The sequence below is a fragment of the Cervus elaphus genome, chromosome 4 (assembly GCF_910594005.1).
Source record: "Cervus elaphus chromosome 4, mCerEla1.1, whole genome shotgun sequence".
Taxonomy (NCBI): domain Eukaryota; kingdom Metazoa; phylum Chordata; class Mammalia; order Artiodactyla; family Cervidae; genus Cervus; species Cervus elaphus.
Genome location: NC_057818.1, coordinates 14,980,001 through 15,003,457, shown reverse-complemented (window position 1 = coordinate 15,003,457; position 23,457 = coordinate 14,980,001). Strand labels below are relative to the sequence as shown.

At 50.4% G+C, this 23,457-nt stretch overlaps 1 protein-coding gene across 9 annotated transcripts in view; it reads right to left on the bottom strand.

Moving 5' to 3' along the window:
* Positions 1 to 23,457, bottom strand: part of LOC122691625 (BTG3 associated nuclear protein) — a 69,851-nt gene that overhangs the window by 26,623 nt on the left and 19,771 nt on the right. For 6 of the 9 annotated variants that reach the window (XM_043898256.1, XM_043898258.1, XM_043898257.1 and 3 more), the window contains exons 3-6: positions 20,316 to 20,407; positions 17,815 to 18,014; positions 6,971 to 7,087; positions 5,559 to 5,734 (exon numbers count right to left, since the gene is read on the bottom strand). In XM_043898256.1, coding sequence (XP_043754191.1) covers positions 5,559 to 5,734; positions 6,971 to 7,087; positions 17,815 to 18,014; positions 20,316 to 20,407 — 585 coding nt within the window. The remainder of the gene's footprint in view (positions 1 to 5,558; positions 5,735 to 6,970; positions 7,088 to 17,814; positions 18,015 to 20,315; positions 20,408 to 23,457) is intronic. The other 3 variants (XM_043898260.1, XM_043898261.1, XM_043898263.1) reach the window with 1 other exon arrangement.

The window sequence follows — 23,457 nt, the reverse complement described above, 5'->3', positions numbered from 1 at the left end:
CAAAGTGACGCCACACCTGTGCGTAGGAGAGGTGGGACAGCAGGTGGGGCAAGAGGACGGCGCTGGCAGGGGCATCGTGACTCGGCTTCTCCGTCACTGACTCCAACTGACATCCGCTTCCCTGGGGGCTGCCTGCACACATACCCCTACTTGGCTCCCCAGAGCCTGTGTGCACGCCATGTATGACCCTGCTGGACCCGCAGACCAGAGGCTGGGGAAGGGAGGGGACCAGTCCCAAAAGTCCCCAGCAAGAGATCCTCTGGTGCCCTGGGCCAGTGCTAGGAGCGCCCACCTGTCCAAGCCCCAGACCTGGCCCTGCTGCCCCAACGGGGATGTGGAGGAGGAAGGGCCATCCTCCTTCCAGACGCCACCCATCAGGAGCCACCAGGCTCCAGTGACGACGGAGAAAACAGGCCGGGGCCACACCATGCTGTCCCCGCCACACACAGACACAGTACACAGAAGGCAAGAGGCAGACACTGTCCAGTTGATCTGAGAGGGAGAAACGAGGAAGTGACCTCATCTGTTACACTGAATTCTCAGGAAAGCCAAACACCACGTCCAATGAATGAACAAGTTTACAAACCAAAACTAAGCCTCTTTTCTGTGTAAACAATAATCACCCATCATGCTGCCTGATGGAAACTACCCAGGCTTCACAGATGAGCTCTGGGAACCCTGCAGCAGACGAGAGCATGGGGGGGGACACGGCGAGGAAGTGACCGAACGGCCACCGTGAGTGGAGGCGCAAGGCCGCGAGGACAAGTCCTCGGACCCAGGAGGGCTGTTTCCTCACCCAGCTCCCTGCTGACACACAGCCCCAGCCCTGGAGGTGGCACACGGGCCACAGGGCAGTTACCAGAGCATTTTGGAGGATAAAAGACGTCACTTCAAGCTCCTGCAAGAGTAGACGACACAGCACCCTCCACGTTCTCTGGCCCAGATGCTCCGTCCTCACCCGGGGGCACCGGTCACAGCTGTCGACACAGCCCCCTCTCACCTCTGGCCCGACATGGGGGCCGGAGCCTAGTCTGACAGTGACGATGAACCGCGCCTTTTAAATGTAAAATAAGATGGAGCACCTGCCCACATAAATATTTGAGAAATCTGCCTTTTGACAATTCAAAAAGAATATATTTATTTTGCTAAAATAGCTTGGTCCAGTTTTGGCAGCTGAAACAATAGATTCTAGTAGCTCTGTTTAAAAACTACCAGTTGGATTTTAAGAAAAATAAACTTGCTTTCTACTCCAATCATTTAAATCTTTAATTAAATTAACTGACACTTCTGAAAAACTTACTTGAAGAAAACCCTAACTTGAACTTTCTAACCACTCAGATACTTCAGAATACAAATATGTGTTTCGAGGCTCTATTTTAGTTCCAAGAAAATGAAATGAAGAGAAAACGACGAAATAAAGAGGATGACTGCATTCTCAAGAGCGTCAAGTTGAAGCAGAGAAAGCAGCCACCTGTGTCCCCACCTCCCCACCTGCTGATGTGCACACATACATGTGTATATGCACGCATACACGTGTGCACATCATGTGAATACATAGGCCCACCTCCTGGGGTAGTGATGCACACCCCCACACAGCCGCCAACACCAGGGAGACGTGACCCCAAGCCGCCCGGCTGTCCCTGGACCGAGGCGTGCGCACCCCTGCATCCCTCTTCAAGTGCGAAGCTGTTCATGTGGGGTGGACAGAATGGTATCTAACCTGCGTCCCCTGCAAGCCAGGACTTCACACGCATTACTGCAACTCAGGGACTCTGAGAAAATGCCCCATGAGGCATCATCCCGCCTCCAAAGCAAAGGGCAACCCTCAAATCCATGGACAGTGACCTGCACGCCCTGCCCACATCTCATGAAGGCTGGGAGGTCACCAGCCACTCCAGATGCCATCTCCCAACCAAACCTAGCCTGTTGCCCGAACTCTCTCCAAAGATACCAGAGGCCCACCCATGGGGTCCCAGAAGCCTCTAAGTCCTGTGCAGGCGGCTGTGGTTGACGGAAAGTTCCCCCAGACACCCTGGGCTCTGGTCCCCCTCAACCCTCACTGATGACCAGCTCAAATCTCTGCAGCCACAAGAGGGGACCGGGGATGCACTTCAGTCTCCAGTTAAAGGATGGTAAACAAGCTGAGAGGGGGCAACCTTCACCATTCACCACAGGCTTTGGGGTGCATGGGTGCCCATGCGTGACCTAGAGAAGGTCACAGGAGGTCAGGCCCTCAAGGCAGGCCTCTAGCCTCTCCAGGCCAGCCTCAGAGGATGCCGTGTGTCATGAGTGGGTGCTGGGCTGCACTTCTGCCAGGCTTTCAGACAGGCTGCCCCAGCTGCTTGTGAATTTCTCTGCATGTGACATGTAGGGCTGTGGGGGCACCAAGGGGCCTGGGAAGGGGCTCAGAGAGGTTTCCAAAACCTGCTTCGTGGGCTGCCTTCCAGCACAACCACACACTACCCTTCGTATCCTGTGCCAACCCGAGTCCTTCTGAGTGAAGTATTACACCTTTCCTCAATGCTCCCAAACCACCTGCTCCTCCCAGGCTTCATTTCCCTGCCACACCCCTGCCCCAGCACACCCCAGGAAGGTGCATAAAATCATTTCACTGACTTGGGGCTTTGCGACATGCACAGGCTGATTTCTGACAATAATTCAGTTTTCATCAAGGTACTTCCCTACTGAAAGCGAGTTCCAAATATCTTATATTCAGGATTGGTCCAGCTCTCTTAAGAATTATCACATGCACAAATAGTAAGAATTAAAACTCGCCATTAAGAATCTAGTGAAATCCCTTCATTAATGAAGAGATCCCATTTTCAGTACGTGCTGGCTAGTCTGTTTCCCTAACTCAGCTCACCAGCTTAGTCTCTGAACTAAGAGACCTAAATCATTACACCCCACACACTGTCAGTACTTAACCAAAGACAGGGGTGAACAATGACCTCTCCCTGCCAGGGGCAGGGTGGAAGGCAGGAGCTAAGGAGTAAGCCTGCTGCTCACCACCCCTCTCCCATCTAGCACTTCCCTCTGATCCAAATGCAGCCGATGCTGCAGCAGCCAGAAGTGCCTAATTAAGACACGGTAAACCCCTGACACCTCCAGATCTATCAGGGAACAGCACAGCATGCCAACCCATGCAGACCACGTGGGATTTCTAGGAAATAATCATTCTGAAAATCTGTGGTTCTCTGCAGTGAGGCACAGAAGTACTCTGGTAAGAAGATTAGAGCACGTATCCAGTGCAGCCTGGGCTCTTATCAGAAAGAAGAGTACTCCGGCCCCTCAGCACCTACGGGCTAATGCTGCTTCTCCGATAGGTGCTCCCCAGGCCTGGTGGGTCAGTCCAGGGAGGATGTGGCAGGGAAACAGCTAATCCCCCGCTCAGAGCATCTGAATCGCTCGGGATGTTGACCAGGCAGCCCGCAGCAACTCCACGGGACTCGTCCTCGTCTTAGCTCCTCTCCCCGTGTCCTCGTGCACAGCAGCCACTTAGGCGCACGCGCCGTCTCTGCTCCGTCTTCACAAACCCCAGGCCAACCGAGGACACTCAATCCGACACTCAGGATGCTGGAACTGCGCGGGACCTTCCGGAGGACACTGGTAACCTCCTACGCAGACCCCCAGAAAACCTGTACTTTTTCCCTATGGATGTTAATACTAAGAAGCTCAAACTGTGATTCCTTTATGTACATTCACATCTGACTCAGTCTGCAGCTTCCCCCACTGAAATATATTTCACATTAATCGCACCACATTAAGAAGTAAAAGACAAAAAAAAAAAGAAATAAAAGACAACATCTTCTATTTTTATGATAATCCCAGACTCTCCCAAATGTCATGTCTGGAGCTGATGCCATTTAAACCAAACAAATCAGGTATATAGTAAGTAACCAGATCTAGGGAGGTATTTACCCAAAACTCACATGGATGAAGAAGAACTTTCTCTGCAGCTGTTCCAAGTATAATTTTCATTCACTTTCCACCAGGATGAAGTCAGGAGCACCTCTCTTCCTCACATCTAATGAGTCAGAGACTAGCGCCCCCGACCCAGCAATTCCACTCCCAGGTATCAGCCCCAGAAAAATGAAAACACACACAAAACCCTGCACACAGATGTGCAGAGCAGCACTGCTCACGACATTCAGAAAGTGGGCATGGCCCCAGTGTCCATCGATGGGTGATGGACAAACAGCACGTGTCTCCATGATGGGCCGTCACCCGCCAGAAAGAAGAATGAAGCACTGGTGCACGTGACAGGAGGGCGCTACTGCTTCCCTCAAGTGAAAACCTGCACGACCAGCAACCAGAGACAAGAAGCTGGGCAGAGGCGGCGGGACCGGAGGACAGGGCACGGGGCCCCGCTCTGGGGTCTCTCTGGGGAAAACACCCTGGGTTCAGACAGTGGTGCTGTGCGCTCTGTGAACGGACGAAAGCCTGCCGGCACTCCTGCTTTAAGATGCTCGCTGTGATGGAACGGAAACCTTTTTCCTGTGCCCACTCTGACATCTCAACCCTGCAACTTCTGTTAGAGGTGAATGTTTTAAAAAGAACTTTGTTTTCAGCGTTTTAATGTGGTAACAAGTCTTTCAAATGGGACAATCTTTTTTTTTTTAAATGGGACAATCTTTGTCCGTAGAAAAATCTACACTTCTAGGAAAAAATCAACAACTTGGACAGAGAAGCAGAAATACCCCACCAGCGCTCTCTGGGTAACAAACTACAAGCTTGAGAACTCAGTGGCACGACGCTATGTCTGCCCGAGTAATCGCATCTCTCTTTCCAGGCGCTGTCCTAAGGCCCGTTTGGGAAACACTGACTCAACCTTTGAGAGCAAGGAAGAGCTGCCAGGCGGCAGGAACTCTCTGGAGCACAAGCCAGGCCACCTCCCAGACCCAGGGCCAGGTGAGAGTGGACCCCAGACCCCACAGGAGAGAGGACGGTCCCCCTACATCACATTGGGCAGGGGCGGCACAGCCCCCAGCATGGCCTCGACCTGGACACGCGGTCCCTCTGAATGGAACCCCAACCGTCATCAGAGACACAGGACAAAGCTGTGGTCAGACAAGTGAGCCGACCGCCAGCTATCAAGTCACAACTGCCCATCACTAGAACCAGATTCAGCGAGTGAAACTAACTGAAAACGATTATGTAAATCAGTATTAACATGGAGAGATTTCTACCATGCAGTGGGGAGAAGCAAGTTATAGGATGGTAAATACAGCATGTGATTTGTAGAGCTCTCTGGAATGTTGATTTGTAGAGTTCTCTGGACCAGAAATGTTTCCAGTTATTCTCACTTCCTTCATCATTTTTATATTTTATCATCTTTCAAAAGCAATAAATATATATTACTTTTCTAAACAATGGGGGAAAAAAACCTGAGCCCTGTGGGGATTTCACTCTCCATGTGGCCAGAAACTCACACATCACTGCTAGTCATCCCCTTCCGTGGTCGCCAGTGAACAGTCCATGTGTCGCGGGCCCTGCGGCTCCGGCCCGTGCTGTTCAAGGGCCACTGAACACCCGTTACCTCACGTGCGGAGAGGACGCACCTTCTGAGTTCAGGGTGATGAGGGTGACGTTGTTGCCGATGTTCTGGCTTCCCGACTGCCCGCAGTTAGAGACGGAGTCGCTGGCCTCGGACCCGCTCTCCCCGTCCTCGTTGTGGCTGTCCTCCTGGCCTGGCACCTTCACCACGATGGTGTTCTGCCGACGCCCGGGCACCGCGCTGCGCGGAAACAGAGACACCAGCAGCGTGGTGAGAGCAGCACGGCAGCACGCGGAGACAGTTCTGCACGCACACTCCCCCTCACGTCTCTGAGCGACGTACCCCAGCACGCACACTGCGCCACCAGCCTTCCCGCAGCTCTTTCTGCTCACGTTAACAGCAGGAAGCAGTCTGCGGCTCCAAGAAACCAAAGGAAACTTGAAACGTTTAAAGGAAGTGAAATCACAACAGGCTGTGACTCGAGGCCGGACACACGGCCTCCTGTCACGGAGGTGACCCTGCACAGCACTGCCGTCGGAGTCACAGCGACTTCTGGGAAAGCGTCTGCAGACTCAGATGACAGCCCCGACCTGCTCCGTCCCGGGACATTCCGAACAAGACGGCCCAGGAGGACGCAGCTCTCACTCCCAACTGTCCCCCGCTAACAGAAGCCGCTTGAGCAGGCTAAAAAAGCCAGTCAAGAGCCTCCTGGGGGACCCTCTCACCACCACAAGGGACCCTGAGGCGGAGCAGTGAGACACCGCCAGGAAACCAGACCACCACAGCTCCAAAACGTGCTAAAAAAAAAAAAAAAAAAATTTATCTGGAGACACGTGACCCTTCGACTTCCTTCAAGAGACTGCTGCACCCAAAGAGGGGAAGCAGTGAGATGTCCCTGCTTGAGGGGGCTCCATCCCGGGGGGCAGTTCCATCCCGGGGCTGGACCTCACTAAATGCTCCGGACCTGCCGTGACTGCCACCCTCGCCAGGCCTGATCTCACAGGCCATCTGCTCCGTGGCCTTGGCCCCGTGTCTTTACCCACCTCCCTCGGCCAGGCTCCTGGGGGCCTCGGCCACGACAAGGAAGAAGGAGGACCGCTGCAGGAGGGTCTGCGAGACTCACTGGAAAGCAGCGTGGCGGGGCCAATGCCACGGGGAGGGGGGCCCCACACATGAGGGGCAAAGATGCCCGCTGCGCACCCTCGCCTTGGCTTCAGGTTACAGCTGAAGCATCTCCAGAGAGAAAGGACCGGAGAAGGCACCACCTCTAAATGCCTGCACCACTTGGCCAATGAGACGGGGCGTCCGCCAACCCGACATGCTCGGACAGACAGACAGACAGATGGGAGTGAGGTGAGAGGACAGGGCGCGCGGACCACAGTGAGCACACAGGGCCCGACGACACAGGCGCCCCAGACGCTGCCCCGTCCCCGGGGCCCGGCAGTGGTGGTGAGAGGTGGGGGTCGTGCTACTGACTTGCTAATGACATTTTCCAGGGGCTCCGGTGCCCTGCCGCTCAGGGGGTCTTCCATCTTGGCTACAACGGCGTTCTGCCGATCACTGTTGAGAATTACTGTAGTCTGGGGGACGACGCTAGGGAACAAAAGAATCACAGAGAAAAGAAGACCTTAACACGACAGCGTTCATGGTGAGAGCAGAGTCATCAACAGTCAACGCCCCTGCCCTGCTCCGAGCGGGGGAGGGCAAGCAGGGCCCCCCGACGTGCACGAGCAGCACGGGCAGAGGGACAACTGGGGCGGTGGGGGGCTTCTTAACGGAGTCTAACCCTGCTCCTTGCTGGTACCGTAAAGAATGTTCACATCTTTACGAAGAAGAGATGGGTGCCGCAGCGGTCACTGCACAGTCAGTACCCTGAAGCAGCAGGTCTGCATGGAAACCCACCCCAGGGAACTCCCTTCTGAAACCTAGGCTCTCGGCCCCATGCCAGGCGAGACTGCCGTGTGCAAAGGGGCGAGCCTCTGCAGCAGGGCCCACGGGTGACAGCACAGCGCTGACCGCTGGGTTCTGCAAGGCCAGTGCAGGACCCACAGCCCAGGGCCGGAGACTGTGCTGTGATGGAAATGACGCTCCAAGAACTGTGCCCTGACAGGGGCAGTTCCTCCGGGGAGACGTGTGTTTTAACACATGGCAGGCACAGTCGTCGAGACTTCTTGCTCCTGAGACCTCCAATCCTCGGCGCTTCCAGCCACGCCTTGTGCAGGAAGAACAGGTGGTTGGGATGCACAAGCTATATCACCCAGGAAGAAGTCATCCTTGGACCTCACTCCCCAAAAATCAGTGCTGGGAGGACCCTGTTTTTACAGGCGGAGCACTCACATACTCAAAAGCACCCATGAGAACCCCACCCTCCATCTCAGCCACACACTGTCAACACCCCCAAAATCAGAGGCACAAATGGTACCATTTCCTGCCATTTGGCACAGTGACTCACAGGACCATGGGGCATTCTCCTAACATAAAGACAGTCACTGCATTCCACTCACAGCCTTTATCATCTTCTTAGTTATTCTACTCAGCTGTCAGTGACACCGGAGGTAACCCCCCAGGCCCTGACAACCCACCCACAGGGCAGTATGACAGGTGTCCAGGTACCGAGATGACATGTACAGGCGCCTATGTGACAGCCTCAGCGACTCATGTGTCAAAACAGGAGATGGTATTTTCCCAAGTGTGTTCCCGGAAGGCTGGCATCTCCCAGGTCTCCACAAAGAGACATCCATCCCCTCACCCCCATGGTGTGTGAGCCCTTTCACAGGCTGACACGTGAGCCAGAAACAACAGGTTAAAACGGGTTCACACTGATGACTGGTAGAGCCGCTGACTAAATGGACCTCTGCTTCCTACAGGACCTCAAGGTGGAGGAAACGCTGGTCGGAGACAGCCACTTCAAGCTGGAGCAAAGGCAGCCCAGGGGGCACCTTAGGTGTGCAGGGCCCTCAGCGACTAACTCCCCGAGGCCCTCCTTCCAGAAGGTACGACGTCCTAAAGATGACCCCTGGGACAGAACCTCTGGCCATGGTTGTTCCCTTGCACAAAGCCTCCCCTCAACCACACCAAGGAGCCCTGTCCACCAGACGTGAGATCGTAAGCGCCCTGCGGGGTCACTCCTCACTGCCTTCCACGAAGCGCGCGTGAAACCACGACTGCCCGTTTCAGCGCCCAGACAGTTGGACATAACCAATGGTGACGGACTGTTGAGGCTGCTGGCACGCATGGGAGGCGAGGAGGAGTCCTTCACCTCCCACACCCTGATCTACACAAACAAAGCTTCTCTGAACTTAGAAATGTAAAACCTGAAGACAGAAACAGAAGCGGTGCTGAGCCCTGCTTCAGTTTAAGAGACAGATTACTCACACTGGCCAGAGATTCAGGAATTAACGCACACTAAAGCCCCATCCATCTAGGGGGGTGGGGAGGTACATTCACAATACTGCATTGTTAAGAATTAGTTGTAAACTAGTAGTAATTTGCACAGTTTTCCTCAACTGCATACTAATAGCTATAAAGAGTTCTCAATCTAGAAGAGATTAAAAAAAAAAAAACAAAAAAAAACCCTCTTCAGCCCTTATGGTTACAAGAAATACATTTTTCAGCTTCAAGTTCTATCTGTATTTCTGTTACTAAGGCGTGTAATAACCTGATTCACAGGATAAAATTTTGTGAAGAAAATGAAATGGGAATCAAAGTCCAAAAAAGCAAAAGGGGCAACATAAAAATTGACTGTCTAAAGCTTATTCATGGGATTTTTTTTAAGGATGACTGTACTTGGATTATAATGGAAACACTTAAGAAAGCAATGAATCAGTCTGTTCTTAAACATCAGTATTAACATGCCAGACAATATACCCTTTCCGCTAATGGAGTTATGTCAACCTCAAACTGTACAAAATAATACTTCGGTTTTCAGAAACTATGCAACATCCACATGACACTAAGAAGGAGGCAGCAGTTATCCTGAGGAGCGAGTGTCACGGCATGTGAGCGTCCTGCCGAGGCGGAGTCACAGCCCCAGGGACCAAGCCAGGCACAACCTGGGGGGCTACTGGGAAGGGGGGCTGCAGAGGTGATTAAAAGGCCCAGCTTGTTGGCATTAGATTAATCAAGGAACAGATCATCCTGGGTGGGCCTGCCCTAATCAGGAGAGACCTCTAAAGGAAATTTAGATTTTCCCTGGTCTTGGGGACGCCAAACAGCTCCTGCCCACGGAGTCCCGGCTGGAGATGAACCTCCTCCCCATCCTCCTGCTCCACAGACTGACTGCACATGTGCCTGGCCACCCCCAAGGCTGTCAGCCAACGCCGTGTTACGAATAAGCCTGGGCCCGAGTGTGTGCCTGGGGCACACACGCTTGTTTAACCTTTCACCCAGACAGGGGCTCTCGGGGTGGCTGCAGGCTTTGGTGATTACACATGAAGTTGCCATGGACACTTGTGTGGAGGTTCTGTGTGAACACGAGTTTCCACTTCTCTGGGCTAAGTGCCCAAGGATGTGCTTGCTGGGCCACGTGGTGAGGACAGGTTAGCTTGCTGGAACAACGCAGCGCCGCCTCCCTGCAGCAGAGTGGTGGCCCCGTCCACACGCCGCAGTGGGGGTGGGCGGCCGGAGGTGCTGCGCTCGCTGGCGTCGGGAGGGTCCCTGGGGGCTCTGCGGTCTCCTCGCCACGTTCTCCTGCTGGCTGATGCTGCTCAGAGCCTCTCCATGTGCTTGCTCACCATCCGCACCTCCGCTCTGGTGAGATGCCGGTTTCTGCTTTTTGCCCGACTGTCCAACTGGATTGGCTGGTTTTTCACTGTTGAGTTTTGAGAGTGTGGTTTACAAGTAGCTTCTCCTAATTGGGGGTTTTTTCCTGTGTCTTTATCCCAAAGTGTTGGAGCTTTACATTTTACCTTGAAAGCTGTAATCCACTCTGAATTAATTTTTGTTCAAGGTGAGGTTTCCACCAAGGTTCATTTCTGTCATCTTTCCTGTGGACGCCAACTGTGCCAATACCATTTATTCAAAAAGCTGTCCTTCCTCCGTCAAACTGCTTGTGCAGCTTTGTAAAAATCTAGCTGGCATATTTGTGTTGGTCTAACTCTGGCCTCTCAAGCCAGTTTCATTGATCAATTTATCTATCCCTGGGTTATTCTGGTTTTAAATCTTTACGTGCTCAATTCATTCCCTCACAGTCTTAAACCATAACTACATCTTAACCTAGAACTGTCTGCTTTTAAAGTTTCTATTAAATGAAAACTTAACCAAAAGGGAAACGGCTAGACCCAGAGACCACCCTGATTGTTTTAATTCTAAGATTAGGTTAATCTGCAAGTTGGACATTCTCGTCCAGTTTTAAGATTACACTAGTTACTAGTTGAGTACTCTTGCCTAAGTATACTCTCATTCAGAAGTAAAGGTCATCCCACAGCATGTGACCAAGGGCCGCCACCCTGCCGGAGAGTGACTGTGGGCGCCAGACCCCCACTGCCCTTCAGGACAAGGGCTGCTCCCCATGGGCAGGAGTGGCCTCACCCTCACCCTCGACGGGCAGCGGGCACTGCAATACCTTCCCTGCACTGAGAGGCCGACATCCAGTCCAAGGTCACACGGTTACTCAGTGGTAAGGTCAGGTTTGATTCCAAGTCCTTGAGCAGCAGAGCCAACCTTCTTGACCAAAGTCTGTGGAGCCGGATCTGTACCCCACAACTCCCTGAACCTCAGATTCCTGTTTTTTAACAACTTCTCTGGGCGATTCTGATGGGTGCGCAGGTTTCAAACACCACCAAGCACAACAGCCCTGGCCCTGCTGCGGCCGTCCGGGCCTCCGCCACAGCCTCTGTGCTGCGCGTATGCTCTGTTCGGTGACGTTTCCAGCCGCCCAGCGGGACGCCCAGGACACCGGCAGTCCTGTGTGGTCGAGGAGCAGCCTCAGATCCCAGTGGTGTTCCCGGGCTCACACGGTTGGTCTGCACAGTGAAAAGAACAGAGCAGGCGTCCAGAGACACAAAACCTGTGGCACAGGCCAGGACGCCGTCCTCACTCACGGCAAACTGCGTCCTGAGCTGGTGCCTCAGCAAGCGCGATGCTGGTTGACACTGGACACTTGCCAAATGATGAGCATTAATACTAGTGATTTCTCACCTCCTGGGTTACCCCTCACAGCAACCCTCCCTTATGATTTTTATTCCCCTTTTACTGTTGAGGTAATTGATGTATAGAAAGGGGAGAACCTGCCTGAGGTTTCACCACTTACAGGCAATGGAGCCTGGATTCAAAACCGAAAATCTCTCATGTCCTTTGCCACTTGCTGGTGGAGAAGAGAAATAATCCTATTTCAATGACTGCTACCACTCACCTTTCAGTACCAGGGATTTTAATCGCTTTGTTTTGATGAATTTGAAACCAAATGTCTTTAGCTTTCAGAGGTGTACTGGCAAGCATTTTCCAATTACACTTACAAAGTGGCCCCCAACTTCTCCTCGGTGTCAGGAAACTGCTTTGGGAGCAGGTCAGAAGGTCCTGAGCTGCTGTCCTAAAACAACTCATCAGTCCCACCAAGTGACCACTCTGAATGGACACTGTGGCCACCATCAGTGGACAAGCGGCCATGGGCATGGCTGGGGTCAGGGGGCAGGAGTTAAACCCACCAGCGTTCCTTAGGCTCTGTTACAGAATGGGGTCCCTGGGAAGATCAGGTCTATGTGAGCAGCACAGTCACATAGTTACTTCCAGTTTCCAGGGAGCAAGGAGAAAGTAGGCAGGCCCTGATCACACGTTCTCCAAGCAAATACCCGGAAGAGAAGCCCAGCCGCTACCTACAGCGATGTACCATGGGCACCGGATGCTCTAGGGCGGGGCTGAGTCCCAGGACAGGAGACTGTCCTCGAGTGTCCACAACTATGCCTCCACCCAGGCTGAGGACACTACCGTCTTTGGGCAGAAGCTTCTAACCTCTCACAGACGAGCTAGGGAACTTCAGTGCCCAAAGGCCGAGTCCTCCAAACAGTCCTCACCAGACAGGGCAGGGGGGGCCAGGCTGCTGTGTCTGCCGCAAACCCCACCCCCTACCTTCAGGACTGAAACCGCACTCGGCTCCAAGGTTCACCAGGACCTGCCACCCTCAGCCTGGGATGAAAGCAACGCTCACGCACTCAGGTGTGGGAGTCATTCTGGCTTATACCTGAGTCACCGTGACTAACAAAACAGCCTGTTTGTGGCCCACTGCCTGCTTTAATTGGAGAAGGAAATTCTCCAGTATTTTTGCCTGGAGAATCCCAGGGACAGAGGAGCCTAGCGGGCTGCCGTCTATGGGGTTGTACAGAGTCGGACATGACTGAAGCGACTTAGCAGCAGCAGCAGCCTGCTCTAATTCTTTATAAAAGGGCATCCTGACCGCCAGTAGAGAACACCTGTGTTGAAGACGAGAGGTCTCCCTCCTCAGACACCAGTGCTGGGTCTCCTTCCACGATAAGCCTCCCTTCCCTCCTCCCCCAAGTGCCAGAGCGTGTGTGCGTGCTGGTCTGCTGCTCTGAAGCCTTGAAGGAGCAAACTCCTGACTTGTCTGATGCTCTCTACTCTGATAAGATTTAAAACTGTGCTTTTCTTCTTCACAGCAGTTCCTCAGAGTAATCTGAGAGGCTGTCTTCGGGGCTACAGTCCTCAGTTTCGTTCAGATAAGATTTCCTCTCTTCCTATTATAGATTGGTGATTGATTATCGTGGTCAGCACCCGGGTAAGGCGGTCAAGTCAGGCATTATTTCTGCTCACACAGTGATGCCCAACTTTGTCATCTGTGATGGGGGGAGTTACAGCAGAATATTGAAAAATATTTGGAACAGTGTTTGCCTCCCTCGCATCTACATTATACTTTGCTGACACTGATCCTTTTGCAATTCAAAATAATCACTCATCCAGTTCAATCCCTGATTGGGAACTAAGATCCTGCAACCCACGCAGTGTGGCAAAAAAAACAAAAAAACAAAAAAAACACTTCTATTTTAGTTTTGAGTATGCAAAGAAACCTCTGATTCATTACAATTGTTTAAAAATCATAGGAACACATTAAAGCTTTATAAGAAATGCTTAAGTTTTTAAAAATAAAAACCTGGTATATGTCCATTACATCTCAAAAAACATAAATAAACTATTTATACATTAAAAAAATAAAGAATAAATGTTGGTTGCTTTTAAAGGAAACACAAGTATTTTTCTAGTTAATCAGTATGTTCAGTTCAAAAAAACAAACCAGCGCAAACCAGCTGGCTTTGAGCCACTCTTGAGGTCTGGCTCCACAGGAGCTCGCTGGGCACCAGGGATCGCTCCCTGGGCCCTGCACTGCACAGGGGCACTCACACTGGCCCCTCAGTGGGCACCCACCAGGACAGCACCCTCAGCAGCCCTGCACCCCAGGCTCAGCTCAGTTCTAACTACTGCACATCCTTCAAGTGGCTGTACCTGGCCTCAAGTCAAAGTCACTCAGTTGTGCCCGACTCTTTGCAACCCTCATGGACTATACAGTCCACCAGGCTCCTCTGTCCATGGAATTCTCCAGGCAAGAATACTGGAGTGGGTAGCCATTCCCTTCTCCAGGGGACCTTCCCAACCCAGGGATCAAATATGGGTCTTCTGCATTGCTGGCAAATTCTTTACCATCTGAGCCACAGGGGAAGCCCAAAGTTTGGCTTCAAACAAGCGCAGAAAGGGTCTCTTACACTAGTCCACATAAACGTCCCTGAACACACACTTGACCCCTCCTGGTCTCGCAGCACACCGGAGGCCCATCTTGAAATGCTCACGGCAGCGCGTGAAGGACAGACAAGTTGTCGCGTACTGGGTCGGCAGCTCAGCACAGGAAGCCTCGGGTCCGCCACTTCCGATGCCAGCGCAACATGGCTTCAATGTTAAAGTCGCACACTGCTACGCCTGGAATCACGATGAGTAAAATCCCAATGTGTGGTACACCCGCAAGAAAGGAGAAAAAGCACCCACCTAAGAATTCAAGTCCACTTTCCTTCTCCCAAGCAGAACAGCACTGCTGGATGACACACCATCCAGGTAACTCCCAGGCATGTTGCTTACAATTAAGCTTGAGCATCAAAGAAAAAGGTTTTCTTTCTTTGTCGTCTTTTTTCTTGAATTTATTTAAAGAATCTCATTTACTTAATCTCATTCAGGTATAGAACCTGAAAAATCTGAATCTAAAAATGCCAACTGAGTTGGCAGTAGTCCACTGGCTTCTATGCTCCGGAACCCAAGAGAATAAAAAAACACTTCTCAGAGCTGATACCAAAGTCGAGTCCGGGCCCATTTTCATTAGAAATGGCGAGTGGGCTTGGGGCTGCTCTGGGCCCTATGTGCCTCTCGAGGAGGACAGGCCGGTGCAACTGCAGTGGACGACTTCTCACCCACCACCCAGAGTCCTGCTCCCAACTCCTCAGGGTTGTCCTCACTTGTCCTGGAAGATGGTGAACTGCCCAACCACTCTCTCAACCACTCCAAAAGGCCTAAGGAAACTTCAGTTATTTTTTAAAATACACAATCCGGATATAAAATAATCCAGGATTTACATACTTCTAACTTTTAAATATCTGAGGCCCAGAGTACTTGGAGAAGTACTTCATTACTCAGAACATTAAACAATTTTTAATTGTTTTTGGAGACTTCCTTCTCTGCGCTCCACTACCCACACTTAAGACATACGTTTCTCATTTGCTCGTGTGTTTATAAATTAGTCACTTTCTAATTTAAATATATCCTTTTTCATCAATGTACTAGGATTAAACTCTTGTCCTTTACTTTTCCCCAAATTTTCTTGTTAACAGCTTTCAACTACTGGCAGTTTTTTTTTTCCTTTCCTTTTTAGAACTTACATGGAGGGAAATGCCAGATTTAATATCTTCTTTAAAAAATCATTCATATGCAACCTATTTTAAACGATACCTAAGAAAACAGAGAAATGACCTTTCCTTCTGTCAACCTCACATTAATAGGTATAAGTAATGGTTTTATTAATATTAATTAACCTGCTGCCAATAAGTATACTCAATAATATGACAATATGAGTCTTTAAAACTAGAAAAGCTGAGTTGTGTGAACTAAATTACACTTCTGAGTCCACATGAGGAAACGTTACTCTCATGTTATTTGTGAATGCACACAGAGAACAGCTCACAGGCCTCTGCACGATCAAAGCTCCTCCCCGCAGAGCGAAGCACGGGAGGTTCTGACCAGGGAGGCTGCTAGCGGATCTCCTGGAATGCTGGGGAGACAAGGGGCTCCCTGCAGCCTGGAAATGCCTCCCCCGAGTCAGGCGGGCATGTGGGAGGAGCCAGGGCGGGCAGTCCTCCTTTCCAGGATGGGCAGTGTGGACACGCACAACTCAGCACAACTGTACAACACGCCCTGCCACCCCCGTGTCGCCCATGGCAAGTTGGGGGGGAAACCAGGGGCCTTGGGGTCCATGCACAGCTGCAGTGGCACCTGCAACCCTGCAGACTCATCCCCGTCCCCCTCCCCATGGGCCCACACAGAGCACAAACGGGGAGCCGGAACATCATGTCCCTGCCTCCAGGGACAACCTTTCCCCACACGGTGACAAAGCGACAAGCCACCAGGCTGTCTTCACTGAGGGTGGGAAGCCTGCCTTCCTTCACTCTCGTCATAGCTCTCAGAGCAGCCGTCTGTGAGGGGGGCCCGGGACATGCCTGAGAGAACCCCCAGGTCTAGGGGCAGAGACCGAGGGGCTGACAGTCTGTGAGGCACGAGAAGCCTCCCTAACACCACCTCTCTCCCCACACCCACTGCAAACGTCCCATTCAGAGTGAGAATCCGGCTTCTAACTCTGAGCCCAGACTCTTACTGTGTTCTACACTCACGCACAAAATATTTCGGGATAATTTTAACATAGTGTGAATTTTCCAGAAATTTTACTATTGTTTGAGTCTAGGAAGAATTGTACATTGCTTTACTTGTCACTTTAACAGGAACCACTCCTGTAATATTCCACCACCACTGGCATCCCAGAGTCAGGGCGACAGCCTCCCGGTCGTCAGCTCTGACGTGGGCCTATCCATGGCCTCCTGACATAGCTCCCAGCCTTTTACGTATTGTTACATGTGTTACATTATTATACGCTATACACTACCATCCTTCAGTTTTTTAAATTATGAGTTATATTTTCTAGACATTACATCTTAGGGTAAGGGGTCATTACAAAAAGTTTTTCTTTAAAAACGGCACTGTTCCTGGCAAGTCTGAGTCTTACTGCAGAGAAAACACACTCCACCAAGTGTCACAGGGAGAAAAGACACGGCTGACCATCAGGACGCGGTATAAACACTGGGTGAAACACCACAGATCACCTGACCTTCCTCTGGGGACGGAGACCCCTGGGGCCCCCCCAACCCTGGCTGGAGAGCAGGTGTCGGGGCCATGCAGTGTCCCCAGCACACCGTGACACTTCTGAGAGTTACAATGGCCCACAATGCAGGTGTCGTCCACAGCCATCCCAGGGAAACCGACAGGCAGCCTCTGGATGCCGGCCCGTCCATGCACGCCCTCCCCAACCCCACATGCCCCCAAAAGCACTGCCCCTTCCCCGAGGGGCAGATGAGGGACCTGCAGACCAGGCAGTAGCCTGGCCGGGCCCTCACTCCTGACCACCGCCCCCCACCCTGCCTCCGCACTCAGCGGGAGGCAGCAGTTGGCCCAGAGACCAATGGTGAAGGCCCCAGCTCTCATCAAGCAGACAGGTGTCACCACCACTACCACAAGACTTCTCCGCAGCCCATCATGGGAAAGGACAGAACTGCCAGCAGGACTGACGGATGCAGCCACCCCGGCCTGGGCTTCCACTCATCTCTGCAGAACCTGGGGGTGCCCGAGACCAAGCACAGGCACACCGGTCAAAGGCAAGGACACCCCCACATTGGCCCACACGCTCCAGAATCTTTGATTCAAACAGAACCTGAACTACTGCACATTCCACTACAGTTAGGCTCTAAATAGAGAAGAAAACTAAGAGGCACAATAAAAGCTACAGGCTTGAGTGGAAAGTCTGATACTCTCAAGTGAAATTTATAAAAAGCTACCTCTGAAGAAAAAAAATCTCCCAAGACTAGCCAGATGGAACAGAAAAAGAGAAGAAACAAATGTACAGCTTCAAAGCTCTGGTGGGACGGTTCCAAAGCAGAGATGCACCAGCTTATGTCACGAAGAAGCTGTGAGGATGACCCAGCTGCCTGGAAAAGGCCCGCGTATCGCCCGGGTCTGACTCGGGTCCCACCCTGAGTGCCGAGGGCACAACCTGGGGAGGGGGCTCTCACCATCGCACTTTGTTGCAGGTCTGGGTGGCGCCGAGGGGCGAGCCGGCCACCATGGGCACCTGGATGGGGCTGTGCTGCTTGTTGGTGACCAGGTCCAGCTTCTCTTCCAGGGATTTACACGTGGCCTCCAGAGCCTGCAGCTTGGCTTCAATGCTATCCAATCGCAAGCAGATTGTCTGGTTAATGGAATACAGGAATGACTGCAAGAGAAAAACAGAAGAGCTTCAGGAAGGGCCTCTGGAAGTCCAAGCAGACAGTTCCAAGAACACCAAGCAGCTCTCTCCCACACTCGGCTGAGTCTGTCCCCACAGGACAATCCGGCACTCCAGCTCTAGTTGTGAGCAGCAGCGTCTCCAGAAACAAGCTGGACCCTGTCCACTCACAGCGTGACTGGCTCTGCTCTGAGTAGCTGTGACTCTCAGCTACACTGAAGCCCACAGAAAACAGAACCTAAGTGGGCTTTACGACGTGAGTCTATTCATCAGTAAACCTACACATAAAACTAGTCAAATGCTTCTATGAAAACAGATTACACCCAAAATCAAAAGAGCCCAGAAACCTGCCTGCTCCCAGGACACCCACCGCCCCAAGGTGAGGCATGGTGCCGAGGCTCCCGCGCGTGAGAGCGGCACACCTGCCACCTAGCGGCCATTGGAAGAGCTGCCGCACCTTCCACCGCCGTCACCCAAGTCCTGCCTGGGACCAAGAACCGGCTCAAACACCCGGTAGGAAGCTGCCCCCTCCCCTCAGCGGCCACTCCTGCCGTAGGTCAACAGGGACACAGAGGGACGTGCGCTGTGCCCCTGCTGGCCTCACAGCTGACATGGGAAGGAGGCTGCCAGGCGGGAGCCAGCCCGTGATGGCTCAGCTCAGCAGAGAGGCAGCGTACGAGGCTCCTCTGACGTAAGCATCGTGACAACAACTCACTGGTAGCCAAAGTCCCAAGGTCAAATCACTAATGACCCCATTATTTTTTATAATTTGAAGACATCAACCATGAGGTTCCCAAATTCTCTAAACAGTAAAACTGCATCATCTTAATTCTGAATTAGAAATTATTCTGCCTGGAGTTTGGATGAACATCAGTTATTATATACCAGTAACACAACTTCACAAATCAATAAAACAAAGAAAGGCAGAGAATAGCACTTTTAAATAAGTCTCCTAGATACAAGTGATATTCACCAAAAATCATCCAAATCTATCCCTTTTGCAGAGCTCTGGCAATCCGGTGAGCACACTTTTCCCAGGACATGTGTGGCAGGTTCCAGCTGCGGCCCAAGGCCCTGCCCGCAGGCCAGGGATGCGGCAGGACTGCTTTCACTTGACCTTATCCACGTCTGACTCCTACGCTATTCCCCACACAAGCCTCTTTTGTGATAAAATTACATTTTATTTTTAACTATACAATGTAGGGTTACTGAAGCAGTGGTCCTCTATACATTAATCTGAAATAGAAATTTAACTGGATGTGTCTTCATCCACAAGGTTAAGTTCATGCTGCTTCTCCATGTTAACAAGATGAGCCAGACGTTCCTCCACAAAAGGCCCAGGTAAAGAGAGAATACAGCTGTATAGCGCGGGGAACTTTACTCAGGACTCCATAATGAGCGGTATGGAAAAAGAATCTAAAAAAGTGGAAACATGTATGTGTATAACACATTCACTTTGCTGCACTGCACAAACACACACACTATTCTATAAATTAACTAAAAGTTCCTTTGGTTTTCCTCTGCACTGCAGTCCTAACTTCTCACAGGAGCTGGTATTCATCTCTGTGGCTTTGCCAACAGCAGATCCAACAAGTAAACCCAAGAACCAGCGATCGCCCACTGACTGAGCCAGTGGTTTCCAAGGCCCCATCTAGCAAACCACAGAATTTAGGTACCCTAAACCATAGGCACACAAGTGCTTCATCACTGGGGAAATGGTGTTCGTTCCCTCCAAGCATGTGAGGTCCACGGGTCTGTGTAGGAAGAGACCACAATTCTGGTTAAATACTGTGAGTCTTCAAGGGGAAACGTTATGGCTGTATGCGCCTTGTTGGGGGTTGAACAGTGACTCAAGAGAAACAATACGTCCACATCCTCAGCCCCAGGACCTGTAAATGAGGCCTTGCTTGGAAACAGGATCTTGGCAGATGTAATCAAGATAAGATGAGGTCATCCTAGGTGAGGGTGGCCCTTCCCTTGTAAGAGACAGAAAAGACATGCAGGCATGGAGGAGGCCACATGAAGATGGAGGCAGAGACTGGAGGGACGCGGCCACAAGCCCACAGATGCCTGAGGCTCCCCCAGGAGCTGGAAGAGGCAGGAGGGACACTCCCGCAGAGCCTCTGAAGGGAGCTCAGCCCTGCGGAAATACTGATTTCAGACTTCTGGCTTCCAGAACCGTGAGAAAGTAAATTTGTATTGATTTAAGCCCCTCCTCACCCCAAATTGTGATAATGTTACGGCAGCACCACATCAGATATAAAAAACCACATATATTAATATTTTCACCTTTATAGAAGGGTCCTGGCAATTGATCTCTAGTCGCTGGCGTTTCAAAGCTGGTTCATCTTCATCTGTCACTACATGATTCTCCAATACAACTGAAAATCAAGAGACAAAAACCACTTCAATACGAAAGGTTTAACAGAGCTGTTTCATGTTCAGACAGTAAACCATTCCAACACCTTAAACAGAAAGGTGTCACCTAAGGTTAAACGAGAATTAGCACAAACTGTTTCATATTTTACTATTTACAGATTTAACTTAAAATTATCAGTCAGGCAGAAAATAGGATCTCTCCTTAATCTCAAGAAAAACTGAGACATTGGATAAATTATCTCCCTAATGTGCCAATGAGTTGATACTAACACTGAGACTGCAGGCTTCTTACTCAAGGCTCTATCCAGCCACCCTTTGTGACAGAAACCAATTGCTAATAACGATTTCTTCCCAACTTTAAAATAAGGTCTTGTCAGCCAGCCACATCATTCCAAAAACAAAACCACTCTCAGAATACTACATCTTCTCAAGTGTTGGTCATCAAACTAGTCTCAAATGTAACACACTAAGTTTCAGGGAAAGTCACTCCCCTGTAGTGTGTCTGAAATTGGGGTCTCCCACCAGCACCTTCCAAGGGGGCATCATGATTTCTCCACTGATAAGTCACGTGGCCCAAGTTCAGGGCTGACACAATATGGTCCCAATCCTGATGTCTTTACACCTGTACTTATCAGGTGATTTATCTTAAAACTCTAAAATGTAAAGACACTGAAGAGACCTGAGACTCTAGCAGGAACCCTTCAGGGGTCCCAGGCGAGAGCACTAAGCTGGTCTCCAGAGGTTAAGTTACACCTAAAGCTCTACCTGGCAGAAACCAGCCACAGGCCAACGAAGCCAGAAGCAATCTGCTCACCAGAGGGCTCTGCGTCATATACCATGTATTCACACTTCACACACCTTCGTAAGGTGTGCAGGAACAAGCTCTCACTTAGGTAAGAGAAAGGAAAAATCCAAGCCTACACGTGTTGTGGTAGCAACACAGGTTCTCAGAACCGTCATCGAAGCCTGCTTAACTCCCACTGGAAGCTGGTGATTAAAACAGGACTGGGAGGATGAAGAGGCTCTGGCAACCACTAATCTAATCCTTCTAATGTGCTGACATCAAGTCCAGAGAAGTTAAGTGACTTGACCAGGGACACAGCTGGTCTCCTCTCCCTTGGCAGCGTGAAGCACCTCAAGGTGACGAGCAAGGGGCAGCAAAGCAGGTGAGGTGAAGGAGACAAGCCTGCGGTGGCAACAGGGGCACACGCCTGGGCTCCACTGTCTATGAGCCGTGGGGCTCCTGGTTCATTTTCTTCTTTGTCCTTGGGCTTTATCATTCTGCATGCACTACTTTTAAAATTAAACAAAAAAACCCAATGTTCATTGTAAAGCATCACGGTCACCTGGAAGGGCAGACCCGACAAAGGTTACAATCGTGTGTGTGTATGCAGACGAGCAAATAGACTGTGGCTACGTGGTGGGTACACACAAAGTCACAGGAACCTAACTGAGCATGTTGATTTCAAAAGGAAATCAAAAAAAAAAAGAGAGGATGTACATGCCAAAAACTCAAAAGCAGTTCTCTTGCAAGAATTATGGGAAACTTCTATTTCTTCTAGTTGCTTGACTATATTTTTAAATTTTACAAAGTTTACATTTTAGAGACGAAAAAAACATCTCAATCTTAAACTCCCTCCTGACGTAAATGTGGGGGTACAGCATGGTGCCTGCTGGTGTCGGGTGCGAGGGGGGTCCCTGGGGCCAGAGATGGCGGGTCCCCTGTCCTCAGAGAGCCCTCCCTGCACACAGTAGGTACCCGTTACACAGCCATGAGCTGTAGTTTGCAGCCATTTAAGGAAGCTACATGGAACAAAACCAGGTTTGAGTCTCAAGATTTATGGAACAATAAATGTCATTTAATGCTGTGTGCTATTTTGAATTCATCAGGATTTTACAAGTGGGGTTAAAAAAAAAAAAAGCTCGTCAAACTTGAAATTACACCAAGCAGCAATGAACATGAGTCTGTCCCAGTGGAACAGGTTAAATTACGGCACCAGCAAATTTGCTACTTGTTTTTTTAATAGTAGGATGTACACATTTCAGTATAATAAATGTTTTCCGATTGTTTTTGCAAAAAAAAAAAAAAAAAAAAGAAAAAACAAAAATGACTCCTCTAATCCTTCTCTGGACTGAAATCTACAGAGGGAGAAAAAAAATTTTTTTTTAAACAGAGGAAGAATTTACTTGGGAAGTAAACTGTTAAAATTTTATTAGTTTCTAAAAACACTTAAAATTTATATAACTGGGCCATTTTTCTTTTATTATTGCATCGCAGTGTGAGTGTTTTCTAAAGAAATTGTCTACCCAACAAAATGTGAGCAACCGTTTTTAAAACTGTGATGCCTGTTGACAGTACTGCTTTGTTTTCAGTTCACTGGTATACGAGGAGCGGCACTAAATAAGGCCAATGCTTCATGTTCTCGCTCTAAACAAACCGGTTCGCTTTTTACAGAGAAATCTGGGGTTAACAGCTAACTTCAGACACCCTGACTTTGCTCAAGGATCTGCCAAGTTTTTGATCATTTCAGTTACCAGGTGACAGTACTTCTTATAAACAATTCAAAAGCAAAATTAGGAAAAAAACTGACTAAAGAATATAGCATTTCTGAAGGGGTATCCCCATCTCTTCATGACTGCTTATTCAAGCCTAAAATTACACATGCTGCCCACCGTCCATACATAACTCATTTCCCAACTAAGACTCTTCAACTAAGAGATCATACAAGAGATCATACAAGACAGACATCATCACACTTTGAGATTTCTGAAAATTCTCTTTTCTGTGGGGAAAACAGTCAGCATTTCAATACTACTATTTCATAAAGAGGGCTTCCAAGGTGGCCCAGTGGTAAAGAATGTGTCTACCAATGCCGGAGGCTCGGGTTCGAGCCCTGGGTCGGGAAGATCCCCTGGAGAAGGAAATGACAACCCACTCCAGAATTCTTGCCTGGAAAATCCGTAGACAGAGGAGCCTGGCAGGCTATAATCCACCGACTAACAAAAAAGTCGGACATGACTTAATGACTAAACAATTCCACGAAGAATAACC